The 14113-nt window shown below is 56.6% G+C and overlaps 6 protein-coding genes across 6 annotated transcripts; 1 reads left to right on the top strand and 5 right to left on the bottom strand.

The window, feature by feature from the left end:
* Positions 1 to 285: 285 nt before the first annotated feature.
* P884DRAFT_197969 (uncharacterized protein) lies at positions 286 to 468 on the bottom strand (the record flags this gene model as incomplete). Its single annotated transcript, XM_069438110.1, has 1 exon — positions 286 to 468. A coding segment is annotated over one exon (183 nt), but the record flags the coding sequence as incomplete, so codon positions are not given.
* A 465-nt stretch (positions 469 to 933) lies between these two features.
* On the bottom strand, positions 934 to 2271 carry P884DRAFT_198192 (amidohydrolase 3; the record flags this gene model as incomplete). Its single annotated transcript, XM_069438131.1, has 2 exons — positions 934 to 1751; positions 1803 to 2271. The coding sequence occupies 2 exons, from the start codon at positions 2269 to 2271 to the stop codon at positions 934 to 936; spliced, it is 1287 nt and encodes a 428-aa protein (XP_069298457.1).
* Positions 2272 to 2285: 14 nt separating this feature from the next.
* On the bottom strand, positions 2286 to 2930 carry P884DRAFT_198223 (uncharacterized protein; the record flags this gene model as incomplete). Its single annotated transcript, XM_069438133.1, has 1 exon — positions 2286 to 2930. One exon carries the CDS (start codon positions 2928 to 2930, stop codon positions 2286 to 2288), a length of 645 nt encoding a protein of 214 aa, XP_069298458.1.
* A 664-nt stretch (positions 2931 to 3594) lies between these two features.
* Positions 3595 to 6479, bottom strand: P884DRAFT_197933 (uncharacterized protein; the record flags this gene model as incomplete). The annotated part of the gene is made up of 7 exons (XM_069438102.1): positions 3595 to 3694; positions 3765 to 5766; positions 5846 to 5979; positions 6042 to 6147; positions 6209 to 6247; positions 6307 to 6329; positions 6448 to 6479. The coding sequence occupies 7 exons, from the start codon at positions 6477 to 6479 to the stop codon at positions 3595 to 3597; spliced, it is 2436 nt and encodes an 811-aa protein (XP_069298459.1).
* A 1522-nt stretch (positions 6480 to 8001) lies between these two features.
* On the bottom strand, positions 8002 to 9451 carry P884DRAFT_241415 (uncharacterized protein). The gene is made up of 3 exons (XM_069440217.1): positions 9119 to 9451; positions 8784 to 9040; positions 8002 to 8725 (listed from the first exon to the last, which is right to left on the bottom strand). Exons 1-3 carry the CDS (start codon positions 9188 to 9190, stop codon positions 8473 to 8475), a joined length of 582 nt encoding a protein of 193 aa, XP_069298460.1. The 5' UTR covers positions 9191 to 9451; the 3' UTR covers positions 8002 to 8472.
* Positions 9452 to 11574: 2123 nt separating this feature from the next.
* Positions 11575 to 13878, top strand: P884DRAFT_241417 (quinon protein alcohol dehydrogenase-like superfamily). The gene is made up of 2 exons (XM_069440218.1): positions 11575 to 12011; positions 12071 to 13878. Exons 1-2 carry the CDS (start codon positions 11907 to 11909, stop codon positions 13805 to 13807), a joined length of 1842 nt encoding a protein of 613 aa, XP_069298461.1. The 5' UTR covers positions 11575 to 11906; the 3' UTR covers positions 13808 to 13878.
* Positions 13879 to 14113: the final 235 nt, after the last annotated feature.

Consider the following 14113-nt stretch of genomic DNA (forward strand, 5'->3'; position numbering starts at 1 on the left):
GGCTTTGCAAAACCTGGGTCTATATCCGTATGACCGTCATTCAACACCCCAGGCAAGACCGATATATGTGTATATATCCTAAGCAGGCTCCTACTTCACTCCAAACAACCCCCCCTTCCCGCCCCGCTCTTCCCCACTCGCTGCCCTCGACAAGGAACCCCGTTTCTGCCTACAGGGCTCCTCGAATGCTCTCTCCTCTCCTCCTCATCCTGTTCCCCCTCCCCGTCCCTATCTGTCTCATCCAAGCGCACCAAACAAACCATTATGCCCCGGGATTGTCCGCCTTCACGGCGCCTCCCTCGTGCCCACGATGTCTCGGGCCATGCATGGCCTTGATGTTCCGGGACAGCTCTTGGAACACGCGAGGGTTATGTGGTGCGAGAGAGTGTGTGTGTCTGGCCGCACTTGTGGTATGCTTACCCGGATGGCTTGTCCGCTGCGGAGGAGGTGTGGATGCTCGAGGTTCTCCGTGACAGAGAGAAGAATACTCTTTGAGGCGAGCGGGTGGCGAGCCGTCAACTGTCAACTGTCAACTCGCCATTTTGAAAAGCAGACAACATTCCGGGAGGCGCGGTGAGTGAAAACGTAGGTAGAAACCCCGGATCTTTACGAGACACAGGGCACAGCCTTTCGGACCAGACTCTATGACTGGAGAGGCATGATCAGTAAGTAGGTCATGGCAGGACCACACCGTAGGCATGCCGGTCGAGGATTTTTTTTTATTTTTTTTTATTTTTTTGGCTGTTCAAAGAGAGCAATGAATCAGTGGAGATACCTTGGACTTGGATAAAGAAGATATATAATGATCCCAAAACATCACCAATGACCCTCGCTAACTGGTATTGGAAGGGAAGTCATGGCGAGGGAAACACGTGTCGTCTATTGCGTGTGCTCACACAAAACACTTACCAGCTTTGTGACCAGATATCACTCCTATAGATCTTCCTTCAGTTCTCCCGTCGAGTAGTCTTGTTCCCTCGAATACACCCTCTTCCCCCCTACCCACGTCTCCCTCACCCTCAACCTCCTTATCTCTTCTGCCTCAATGGCCATTACGTCCTCATCCAAAACAATCCAATCCGCAAAGGCCCCCTCGGCGATGACCCCTGCTTGCCCATCCATGAACGCCCCCCTGGCCACGCCCCTGGTAAACCCATCCAGCGCCTGCTCCACCATCAGCGCCTCTTCCACGTGCCAGCCGTCCTCGTACCCGGGCGGTCCCGTTCCCGTGTGCGGGTTTTTTCTCGTTACGGCGGCGTAGACACCTTCCAAGGGGTTCGGCGGTTCCACGGGGAAGTCGCTGCCCAGGACGGGGCTAACGTCCAGCAGCGAGCGCATGCGGTAGGCCTCGGTGCGCGTGCGCTCGTCGCCGAGACGGAGCCCGGCGTAGGCCATGTCCGAGGTGGCGTGGGTGGGCTGGATGGAAGGGATGATGCCGATGGCGTGCAACCGCTGCTGGTCGGCCGGGTGGATGATCTGTGAGTGCTCGATGCGGAAGCGGTGGCGGGACTGGCAGGCCGCGAGGTCTTGGCTGTCGGGACAGAGGTCCTTGAGCGATGCCTCGAGGGCATCGATGGCCAGGCGGTTGGCGAGGTCCCCGATGGCGTGGATGTTGACTTGAAAGCCGGCAGCAGACCAGGACCGCGCGAGCGAAGTGAGAGTGGAGGCGTTGACCAGCAGCGAACCCGAAGTGTCGGGGCGGTCTGAATAGGGCTCGATCATGGCGCTACCCCAGCTCCCCAGGGCGCCGTCTGTTTGACGTTAGCAGAGCTTGTGGTTTGAGAAGGGTTCCCTGAACGTACCGGCAAACAGCTTGACGCTCCTGACCGAGAGCATGCCGTCGGGGTGCTGCACCTGGACCGCCTCGTCGGGGCAGAACGTGTTCCTCTCCGGACATTCGAGCATGGCGTACACCCTGAGCGTCCAGTCCTCCGTGCGGCTCATCTCGTCGTACATTGCGACGTCAGCCGGCACCACGCCCGCATCGTGCATGCCCACGAGCCCGACCTTGTGCAGCTCCCTCATGGCCGACGCCACAAACTTCTTCCTCCGCTCCTTGCTTGGCTTAGGCCATAGCGAGGTGACCAGGTCCATTGCGTTGTCACAGAACACGCCCATTCCGGGCGTCCTCACAATCTCGCCCCCGGACACCTCGTCGGGCAGATCCGCCGGCAGCAGGTCCAGCACCGCCCTGGAAACCCACGTGCAATGCACATCCACCCGGTCTAGCATCAAGTATTTGCCCCTCAAGGCCTCGTCCTCCTCCAGCATATCCTACCGCTCGTTCACACAGCGTCAGCACACCGCCGCCCTCCTTTCGAACCCCGAACCGGCATTTTCTCAACAAGACCGGAAAGAGAAGGGAAAATACCCACGGCAAAAGGCATCCCCCCCATAGTCATCTGGTCCCAGCCGATTCCCCTGCCCCATTCTTCCTTGCTCCCGACCCCCGGGTTGGCATCCAAATACTCCCTCAGCCGCCTCCGCACCTCTTCCGGCGATGCGGCCCCGAACAGGTTGGCTGAGTGCAGGAACTCGCCGTACTGGATCAGGTGCCCGTGGCCGTCCCACAGACCGGGGAAGACATGGCCGGGTCGGACGGCATACGCGTCGCTCCCCTCGCCGTGCGCTCTCGGCCGAGAAGAGCGGGAGGAGAAGACGCGGGCGAAGCGGCCGTCAAGGGAGACCGAGAAGCAGTTCGGTTCCTCGATGCCGTTCTCGCCCGAGGCGGCGACGATGGCGGCAGTGCGGACGGACTGGTAGCAATACGTCTGCACGCTGTCATGGATGCCGGACGATGACCGTGACTGGCCAAAGACACCCCGGGTAAGCAGCTGCGGCTGCAGACTGAAGACGACGGCGACACCGCCCGCAAGGAAAGACAGGCGGAGGCTCCATCTTGCAGCGGAGGAGGAAAAGGAAGGGCGCATTTGTCTGGTGACTTATCTGATCGGAGTCGAGAGGGGGGGAAGAATGGGAACCAAATTGAAAATGGAGAGAGAGAGGTGTGAGGGAAGGGAGGGTTGTAAAAACAGAGAAAGCAACAACACAAGCACAAATTCCAAACTTTGAGATGAGATGGTGATCAACCGCATTACAAGTAAGGAAAGAAGCGCCCTCAACCGGAATCCACACTGGTCCTCAGAGTGCAGGAGCCTTGCTGGCGAGCAGCCTGCAGCGCCCTATCTAATCGCGGACTCTTGCCGGGGGGGGAAGGGGGGTTCTGCTTCCGTGGAGCCTCATCTGATAACAACAGTGTGGGCAATTAACTATCACCTTATGTCTCAGCGCATCAATCGCGTAGCTAAAGATATCAAATTGAACGCCAAATAACAGAATACCTCCCTTCATCCACACATGTGACCATCATCTATGTACACACAGCAGTGCTGCGGAAGAAAAGGAAAGAAAGCCGAATCATAGAGGAAACTCTGGTCAATGCCGAGAAGAAAGACATTGTAGGTAATAAGATTAGAACAAGTCACAGCCGACGCAACACCCTCGTGAAATGCAAAAAAGCAAGGTCGCCTGCCTGCCTACTTGCCTGCCTGCCAATACGTGCCATATCCATAAACCCTCTCCAAGCATCGAAACTCACTCCTGTCCGAAGCCCATCGTCTCCTCCACCGCCATAGTCAACTTCTGTTGCAGCATCTCGAGGGTTTCATAAGGAGGGAGATCCAGCCGGTTGAAACTAGAGGTTGCGTTAGTGGAAATAACCCCGGTTGATCACCATGTGTCGTTGGTAAGAGGGTAAAACTCACCAAGTATGCGCTTTGGGCAGATTTGTGATATCGCCCGCCTTCTCGATCGTGAACCGTCTCGGCCCGTCACTACCCTGCAGATCCTTGAAGCCGTTGACGGGAATACGCGACGTGCCCGTCGTGAACTGCAGCAACCTCGACTTTTGCTCGCCGTCCCAGGACCGCACCGTCTGCCAGAAGAACTGGATGACCTTGTCCGACTCGGTGTAGCCGCGGTAGTCGGTGTGCTTCTTCCAGTCGTCAACATCAATCTCGGCGATGCCGCCAATCAGCAACTCTAACTCGCGCTCGTCGAACACGCCGATGAGGTCCTGCGGGATCAGGTCGTGGAAGCCCTCCATGAACGCTTCAAACTGCTCCGACACGCGCTTCTGGATGCGCCACTTGACCATGAGGTCGACGTACTCCTTCTTGTTCTCGTTGGTCACCTCGATGTTGCGCCCGTTGGGGATCAGATCCTCGACCGTCACGACGCCGAACCGTTCGTCCTCGGTTGAGAAGGTCTGCTCCAGAATGCCGCCCGAGATATCGTTGTCCAGCATCCACTGCAGCGACCGGTGGAAGTCGGCATCTACGCCCTCCATGTCGGCCAGCACCACATTCTTGCCGAGAATCATCTTGTACAGTGCCCCGATAAAGAAGGCATCCAGGAACCGACGGTGGAAGATGGCCAGCCCGACCACCCGCCCGATAAACTTGAAATAATTGAGATGCTCCGGGTTGATGCCCGAGTGAGGGTTGATCTGCAGTGTGTAGTTATCGTGCGCCGAGTACTCGAATAGGCAGTAGAACGGGTTGAACATTTCGTGCGAGAGCAGGAAGAAGAACTCTCTGGAAAGTCCTCCGTAATCCAAGCCGTCCTCGCCATCGAACTTGATCATCAATCGCTTCTTGAGATCGGTGGGCGACTGCCGCGAGATCTCGGCAAACGAGTCCTCAAAAATGTGCGACCGCCTGACCTTGATATGGCACTGGCCAGAAAGGATCCGCATGGCGGGCTGCGACCGGAAGTAAATCAGCTTCCTGCGGAAATCGCGCTTGTACTGCGGCACATTCTGGTCGAGCGAGGAGGGTAGTCGGGGGTCATCCCATGTCGTCGTCTTGGTGTTATGGTCCACAAAGTAGACTCGCGCCGTGTTTGTCAGCCGCATCTCCCAACCGCTAGGCAGGGGACCAAGCTGCGAAACCGGCTGCTGCTGGATGGTTCCATTCGCGTTCTGCCCGCCGTACATTCGGATGTATTGCTGGCGTCGCGGATCCACCCAAGTAGTCGTTCTGGTGTTGTGGTCGACGAAGTACGGCCTGCCCTCGGGCGTCCACCTCTGTTCCCAGCCGGGAGGGAGCTCGCCTGTCCCTGCAGTAGTAGTTCCCGTGTGCATCATGGTGGTGGCGGTGGCGGCCTGCGCGGCCTGCTGCTGTGCCTGCAGCGTTGGCGAGTTCGAGCCGGTCCGGTCCTCGGGCAGCGTTCGGTTCTGGTGCCGCTGCCGCTCAACCTGCGTGTTTGCTTCAGCCGTGCGCGCCTCGGCCGCACCTGTGGCGCCTGTCGGTCTGTTCCAGCTTGTCGTCCTCGTGTTATGGTCGACATAGTAGGTTCTTCCGAGGTTGTCCTCACGACGCTCCCAGCCGGCTGGAAGCCGGCCCAGCGCATCCTCGAATGGGCTCAGCGAAGCGTTGGTCGGCTGTCGGGTGTTCGCTGAGCCATTCATTTGAGGGGTAGTGGTTGACTGCGTCGAGCTTAAGCTTGCCGGGCGGTGTGGCAACGTCTGCTGTGCACCCGATGCCGGCGTACCGTTGGCGCCTGACATGGCGGACGCGGGTCGCTCAGAAGCGCGGTCGCCGTTGGAGATGGTAGAAGCCTGCGGACTGAGGAGTGCCGGCCGGCTAGATGATGGTTGCGGTACGCGGGAGGGAGCTGACAGGTTGGTAGAGAGGTTGATGATCAACTTTCCGTGTACCACAAGGTTATCGGTCGACTTTTTAAGGTCTCGCGTGAGCATCTGGTCTACAAAGAAGTTTCTGGCGTTAGCTGAGCTGAAACAGAGTCACTAGGTGAGCGGGTGAGCGAGGGTTCAGCTACATACCATCTGATCCGGCCACCAGTTCGATGACATCTCCGATGCGAATGTTGATGACACCAAGAAAACCCTGGTCCTTCTTCTTGAACTTCTTCTGGTCAAAGACTTGTACGGCGAGGATACTGTCTTCATTGACTCTGCTGTGGGGTTGTGAGCTGCGCTGGGTATACTTCGTGGTTGTTGATCCGGGGGTGCCGCTTACAAGTCGAAGCTCTCATTCCAGTACGGGTTCAACGTCCGCTTGGAAACCTGCGTTGTCCTGGTCTGCTCACCGTTGATGGTGACGACCGCGAAAGGGTCGGGAAATCCTGCGTACGCACCGTTAGCAAAGGGTAGCCGCAGGAGCGTTGAAGACAAAGGCCTGCATACTGAAAACATCTCGCTTGTATAACCCATCAGCGGCGATGACTAGATGGCCGGGTTAGCGTCATGGTACAACCAGGATCCCGTCATAAGGGATACGCTACCTGTGACTCGCAGGTTCGGCTGGCTGTGGCATCAACGTCAGGTCAGCAAGTGTTTTCTTTTATCCAAACTTGGTTTCGGGGCACAAGAAAGATAGGTGACCCAAGGGAGCGGCTGGTTGGTGCGGAGGAGTCGGAACATACGCTGGAAGCCCTGCATCCATCCGGCTGCTCATGGCTCTTGGCAGCACAGGTCAGGGGAAGAACGTTGCGCCGTGTTCTGCCCACCAGGAAGGTGGTCGGCTCAAACGATGGTCGTTTGCGAGCCGGACTATGGGCGAAGCGCTAGTCGGCAGCGGAAGCTATCGGTCGGTCGGTCGTTGAAGAGTGGATATTCCGTCGTTGTCAAAGGGTTTGGCAAATGCGCAACACCAAAAAAGGAGGATGGAAGACGGAAGCGGCACGAGCCGGGATTGCGAGCAAGAGTAAGCAAGAAAAGCGTCTGGCTGTCGAGGGGTGGAAGTGATGAGGCTGTGCTGTTTGAACACCCCGCTTTGGCAACCTCGGACGTTGGCTAACGGTGTTCTAACTTGATCGCTGGCCCTGGCCGAGCTCGACAGCGGCAAAGTCGCAAAAATAAGCGGTAACGATGTGGTGAGGAGGCAAAACACTGCGCTCCCTCTCGCCGGGTGGCAGAGCGATGACACTCACGAATTCGAAGAGCCGGGGCAAGTGCTCGCGGCCAGTGGTTTTCGGAATAGTTCCTGAGGTGTTTGGGTCAAGCCTAAGTTCATGCAACTGACGGGGCCGCTTGCACTCACCCGTCCGTGCCACCAAACAAGGTGCTGTGGGTTCTAGGCTCCGTTTGGCGCAAGGGCCAGCATAGGGACTTGGGGGGTTAATGTCCTGTTTGTACATAGTATGCATATAGGTACCTATCTATGTATGTACAGTACATAACATACTTTGCGTACCGTACATAACTACCTATATAGGGAGGTACCTTGGTACCTACTGAGTGTCTGTTGTGTAGTTAGGTCCGTACAGTACTCCGTACATACGCTAGTGAGCAACCCGGAAGCGCGAACTACACAGTATTTTTAGCCTGGTTTGTGTGTATTGTACGGTAGTAGGCGTAACTTAGTTATCGCGTGTGCAGGCGCCTTGCAGGCAAGTAATCCCCGCCTTGATATATGATGTCCAGTCACTACATGGCAGCAACAATAGCCGTGATGATGGGAACAGGTCCTCCATCTACTTCATCATTTACTATGTCCTAGTGCGCAAATAACTGCATAACACCTTTCTACTTTCTTCTTCTCTTCGTCTTTTTCTTCCTCTTTCTCTCTTTCTCTTTTCTCTTCCTTTTCTCTTTTCCTCCTTCTTCTTTGGTTATTGTGGCTGCAAAGTTGAGAAGCAAGCACCAGTACTCCATATGTACGATGTGCGGCGAACCCCATCGCGTGCCATGTCGACACGCCCAGGCACTAAGATGACGAAGCGTATCGAAATCAATCGGGGGCTGAGAAGGTTCTGTTGGTGTCGCGGTTGCTCGGCTCATTGAGAACTACCTAGAGTCCTGGCTGCGATAGGGTGCAGCGCCTTAGTCGAGTCCAGTACTGTACAGTACACATATACATGTGCAAGTTACTTGATGGGATGAGCAAGTTTGCATGCCAATGGTTTGGGTATTAGAGCTGAAAACTACAGTCTACAAGGACATACCATTGATCTGGCGTCACGGCTGGCAATACATTCGTGGAAAGTACACTGGTGTTGACTCTGTAACTGCACTGTTCTGATAATAGCATTAGCAAGGTGGCGGGACCACAGGCGTTCTTCTCGTATTCAAACCCGAGGTTTGATGATTCCCTATCACAATAATGCCCAAGCCAAGCAAGATTTCCTCGGGAAAGAGACAAATGGGTCTCGGGTACCTAGGTTGGCTCTTTCGCGCGGGTACCGAGAGGAATTTCCAGACTCTGCCAGGATATGAAGACTCGAGCGAAGTGTTGAGTTTGACCTTCCGTTCTTTTGCCCAATTCCATGACGCCTTGCCGAAGCAGGAAAAAAAAAAAGAGAGAGGAGAAAGGAAATGATAATACCCGTAGTAAAAAGAGAAAAGTGCCACCTTGCCCGGTCCCTTCTCATTCAAGCCGGGAGGCTCTTGCCATCATAGAATCAAGTAGAACCCCGCCCAGCCCTTGCACGCCTGGATACGCTCCCGGGTTAATACGGTGCAAACCCGCGACCACGCCCCCTATAGCCTCCACGGTATCCTCCTCTAGGGTAATAGCCGCCTCTCCCTCCGTAGAAACCACGGCCGCCGCCCCGGAACCCACCCCTACCGCGTCCGCGCGACATGCCCGGAATGTTCGTTCGCTTCGGTTCCACCTTGATGTTGCGTCCCTTGAAAACGGAATCGTTAAGGACGAGAGCTTGCGCGACGAGCTGAGGTTCGCTAAATTCTACGTATGCGTATCTGCCCAACCTTGTGTTAGCGCTCCATCATCATGTTGAAGATAATCGAGAGGGAGTACCCCTTAGGCTGGCCGGTAAACTTGTCCAGAAGGATGGTGACGCGGTTGATGGATCCGCAACTCTGAAAGTGCGCTTGAAGCTCCTCTGGGGACGTGGAGTAGTCAACATTGCCAACGAATATGCTCCGGTTGTCGACATCCTCCTTGTCTTCGGTCAGGTCCTGACGAGCCTGGTCGAGCGATGCCTGCATCTCCCTCAGCTTCGCTGCCTCGGCCTCCATTTCCGCCACGCGCTTCTTCATGGCCAAAATCTCTTCCTGGTCGTCCAGTTAGCCTCCTCTTTTGTCATGTGCGTCGGCGCAACGCATATGCCCGTCAGCCTGGGAATGTCGCACCTCCTCGTTCTCGCCATCGACATTGTCACGCGTCTCGTCGTGCGGCTTTTCCTCGTCCTTGGGTGAGCTCATTTTGGCTTCAGTTCGCGGTCCGCAGACGACCTCGTGGGCAACAGAGGATGCGCTTCTGGGTGATGTCAGCGACAGCAGAGGTGGGGTCTGCGCGGCTCGAGTCGATGGCAAAAGGAGAGCTGCGCTTGATTATCGGGAAGCCTGGCGGGTAAGAGACGCCGCTCACCACGTTACTCACCAAATAAGACACCTAAACGAGCGTCCGTCGTCTGAGTGTTGCAAGTTCACAAGAAGACAACGATGATGTCTTCGGTTGCAAACTGCGAAGTTTGGCGAATGCGTGTTGACTGTCCGAGCTTTCACGCCACAGCCGCAACCCCAGTTCAGGCCAGGTTCCCAGGCGGCAGGTCTTGGCTTTGATGCTGTGGCGGCTAAATATCGGCAACCTTACATCAACTATACTATGTATGCTCGCTTACAAGTTCTCCGTACAAATGATGCATTCCGTTGTCGTACCGTACGTACACGCCGAGTAACCTATGCACATCTATATACAACATACTCTTACCTGCTGAGGTAAGGTATCTTGCACAGTAGATACAGTACAGATGTTGTTCGTCACACTCCCGTACCGCACCCCTCCGGAGAGCACAGCACGAAAGAACTTCGAACCTGGGACTTTTCTTCTGTTCTGAGCGTGACTATCACGGGCCCCTCTGGAGCTAGAGCGAACGCCACAAGTATGGTACTTTATGAGGTAAGCACCGTGTACTAAGCCCCATTGGGCGGTTCACGCATGGGGAGCAACCTTCGTACTACAAACGCCCAGTTTCTTCATCCTGACCCTGAGTGAATCGCTTCTCGGTTCTTGGCTGCCGTGATCCGGAGACTCGTAAGTCAGCAGGCAAGAAAGAAAGAACGTCTCTACCTCCTGGCACGAGCGATGGTTGGATCTGCTCCATCAAGGTCATGTCTGTGGTAGCGGCAAAGACATTCGGAATCAAAGCCATTTTCAATGTGAATGATGGATGCAAGGAACTTCCGGCCTATTGTACGAGAAGCAGCTCATCCACTGTAGACTGAAGCCATCTGCGACAAGAAGGTTGGGGGGGCGGCGCCAAGATGAGACTCTTCGCGGCCAACGGGGAAAGCTTGCCGTTCCTGCCCGTGTTCTCGAGATTGAAACTGAGTCGAAGAACGACTGGAATAAGTGAGACCACGAAGCAAAATTGGCTTTCGAGAAGCTAGGAACCCACCTCCAAACCGTGTCGGGGAAAAGATCCAACAAGCATAAATTCGACGATGGCCAAGCTGAGGCAACATCGGAACCAACGTCAACATAGACGTCAGCTTGTCTATTGAACAGCATGCTATGATCTCCGTGTCGCCAGCGTGCCCAGTAGCAAAGACGGCCAAGTTAATTTCTGTCAACAAGATGACCTGGGCCCAACCACACCAGCTCTATTGACACAGTTGGTCCAGCAAGCTGAACAGATAGTAGACAAGGTACGTCTCGGACCAGCGTTTCCGAGCCAGTCTCGTCCACCCCACGGCTGCCACGTCCGATGACAAGCCGGCGAGCTGCTCGGTACAGGCAGCGCGGCGTTCCCGCGCCTTGTAAGAGAACCGCCCGATCGTCTTGGGCTGATGGTCGCGACCCCTCCTCAATGGAATTCACCAGGGGCACCCTCCGCCACCATATCCCGGAATATCAGCACCCGTGGACGACGATTATGGCGAGAAGAACGACAGCTTGTCAAGCCAACCGCTCTTGGGTCTGCTGAACGGTCGGTACCGATCGTGCTGCACCACTCTCCCCAGAGATACGTTGATGAAGGAGAAAATTCACGGGTTACCCTCTCCCTCACCGGTAGCACACTCTGGCTTTTTTCCCACGATTGTGCCCCCATCTGGTTCTGGTATTCCTTGCCTCAACAAGCAGCCTGGGTTGTCTTCAGACTGCCCTCTGTATTGCCAGGAGCGTGGAGAGGATGTCCAGGGCATGAGTCACTCAATCCCACATTGTGGAAGCTTGATCGGGTTTCTAAGGGAAGGCGTGTGGGGGGGGGGGGAACAGACGGGTTAGCAGAGGGGGTGAGTTGTCGATGAGGCGGCAAGTGGGAGGACTTGCGACCCTAATGCGCCAGCAAAGATATCTTAAGGCATACGTGGAGTGAGGTTGTGACTCATCAAACATGGCAATGCAGATCATGAGAATTGGTACCCGAAGTAGCAAAGATGAGCTACCTTCCTCAGCTACGTAAGTAATGAATTAGGAACTAGGTGGTCCCAGAGCAGAATGGCTGACGTCATCCCGCCGCCGGCGGAATTGCTCTTACAATCTTAAGGTGTCGCGTATTTTGGCATGACGATTAAAGCTGAACATTCCCAACTTGAGTTCCTTATAAGTCGGGAAAGCATGCATGATTCTCTACATGCTTGCATTCATCGCTGTCAAACCCAACCCTCAAGTATACACCAGCCCCTGATGGACGCGAAAGCATCAGTCAGGCTTGTGCAGTTGGATGCTCCAATCAACGGCCGACCCGCAGTTTAGGCGTCACCTTGCGTTGCTGTGGTGCCCCGCAACACCACCACCCCTGACTTGATGCCCCTCCATGGTAACGGTAGGCAGCGCATGCTCAGGCACCATCCCAGCTGCCCCCCGTTCTGAATCAAAACAGCACGCAAAGCGTCTCTTTTGTGTCGACACCCTGGCTGTTTTCTCAACCAAAACAATCAGTCACTCGAGAGACATTTTGCATAGCCCTCCATCATGTCGATCGAAATCGAAAAGATCCTAGCTGCGGCCCCATCAACAACGCGAGGCCAGCCGACACAGCTCTCTTGCGATCCCAAAGGGGAGCGCATAGCCTATGCGGTGAGTGGCTATTTCGCACCGCAACGGTCTGCGCCGGCCGTCTAACCGTCCCTTCGCAGTCCGGCAAGTCCATCTTCCTCCGTTCCATCGACGACCCTTCCATCAGCAAACAATATACCGGCCACACAGCAACCACCACCGTCGCCAAGTTTTCGCCCTCGGGCTTCTGGGTGGCCTCGGGTGACGTCTCGGGCAACGTACGGGTCTGGGATGCCGTCGAGGCGGTCAACACCAAGGGCGAGTACGCCATCATCTCGGGCCGCATTACCGACATCGCCTGGGACGGCGACAGCCAGCGCGTCATTGCCGTCGGCGACGGCCGCGAGCGCTTCGGCCACTGCTTCACCGCCGATAGCGGCAACAGCGTCGGGGAAGTCAGCGGGCACAGCAAGGTTGTCAATGCGGTGACCATCCGCCAGCAGCGTCCGCTGAGGGCGGCCACCGTGTCGGACGACAGCACCATGTGCTTTTTGCACGGCGCGCCGTTCAAGTTCGCGAGCAAGGCGGCCGGGTTGCACAAGGGCTTTGTGATGGGCGCGGCATTCAGCCCGGACGGGAGCGCGCTGGTTACCGTGGGCGCGGACAGGAGGATCCAGCTGTACGACGGCAAGACGGGCGAGCCGACGAAGCAGATCGGCGAGGGCGTTCATACGGGCAGCATATTTGCCGTTAGCTGGGCGAAGGACTCGAAGCGGTTTGTCACGGCGAGCGCCGACCAAACGGTGCGGGTGTGGGATGTCGAGGCGGGAGAATGCGTGCAGACGTGGAGGATCGGAGAGGAAGGCAGCGTCAGCGTCGACAACCAACAGGTCGGCGTGGTGTGGCCTCACGGGAGGAGCGACGGACTCATCATCAGCCTGAGCTTGAGCGGCGACCTCAATTATCTCAAGGAAGGGAGTGACAAGCCCGTCAAGGTCGTGCAGGGGCATAACAAGACCGTCACCGCGCTGGGTGCAGCGTCCGGAGGAAAGGGGGAGGTCGTCGCGACGGGCAGCTTCGACGGCAAGGTCTGCAGATGGGACGTCTCGACAGGCATCGGCACTGTTGTCGAGGGTCAATCCCACTCGAATCAGATCACGCAGTTTGCCGTTGGCGCGGGGCAAACATACAGCATCGGCTGGGACGACACCCTGCGTACCATCCAAGAATCGACAAACAACTTCGTCAGCACCCCCACAAAACTCCCCTCTCAGCCCAAGGGCGTCGCCATCTCGGCCAAGCACACGATCGTCGCTCTCAGCGACAGCATCGCCGTGTACGCCGACAATCAGCTACTCTCCCAGCTCCCGACTAGCTACACCCCAAGCGCCATCGCCGCGCACGGCTCGTTCGTCGCCGTCGGCGCGGCGAACAACGCCGTCGAAATCTACACCCTCGACAGCACCTCGGGGCAGTTAACGCCTTCCCACACGCTCGCAAACTCTACTTCCGCCATCTCGACCCTTGCCTTCTCCCCCGACGGCGCGCACCTCGCAGCGGGCAACGCCTCGGGCAAGATCGTCGTCTACCAGACGGGGAGCGGGAGCCAGCCGTGGCCGGTAGCGACGGATCGATGGTCGGCTCACACGGCGCGGGTGCTGAGCATCGCTTGGAACAGCGCCGGCACGCACGCGGCCAGCGGCGGGCTGGACACCAAGGTGCACATCTGGAGCCTGGAGAAGCCCGGGAACAGGCTAAAGGCGGCCAACGCGCACAAGGACGGGGTCTACGGCGTCGCGTGGGTGAGCGAGCACCAAGTGGTGAGTACGGGCGGCGACGCGGCGGTCAAGGTGTGGGAAGTGAAGGGGCTGCAATGAGCGATGAAAGGCACAATCGTTTTGAAGCAGGGATCATCGAGAGTACCGAACCATCCTGTTATGATTGTGGTAGATGAACGTGAGAGTACGTAATGTTCTTTCTGCCCAACCATGCGACTCGAACTGTTCAAATTTCTCATAAGTCTTCGTAGTGATTCCAACCCCAAGTCAGTCAAGGGGGGGTATCCTTTCCCAACTATTGTATGATCGTAAAGAGCCGGCCTGGTCCGCAAAAACGAGGCAATCCCCTTTCAACTCGTGAGAACAGGCCGCCGCGATGCCTGAACTTGGTCATTTTTCCCGTTC

Source organism: Thermothelomyces heterothallicus, assembly GCF_042370625.1.
Source record: "Thermothelomyces heterothallicus CBS 202.75 unplaced genomic scaffold P884_scaffold_8, whole genome shotgun sequence".
Lineage (NCBI taxonomy): Eukaryota > Fungi > Ascomycota > Sordariomycetes > Sordariales > Chaetomiaceae > Thermothelomyces > Thermothelomyces heterothallicus.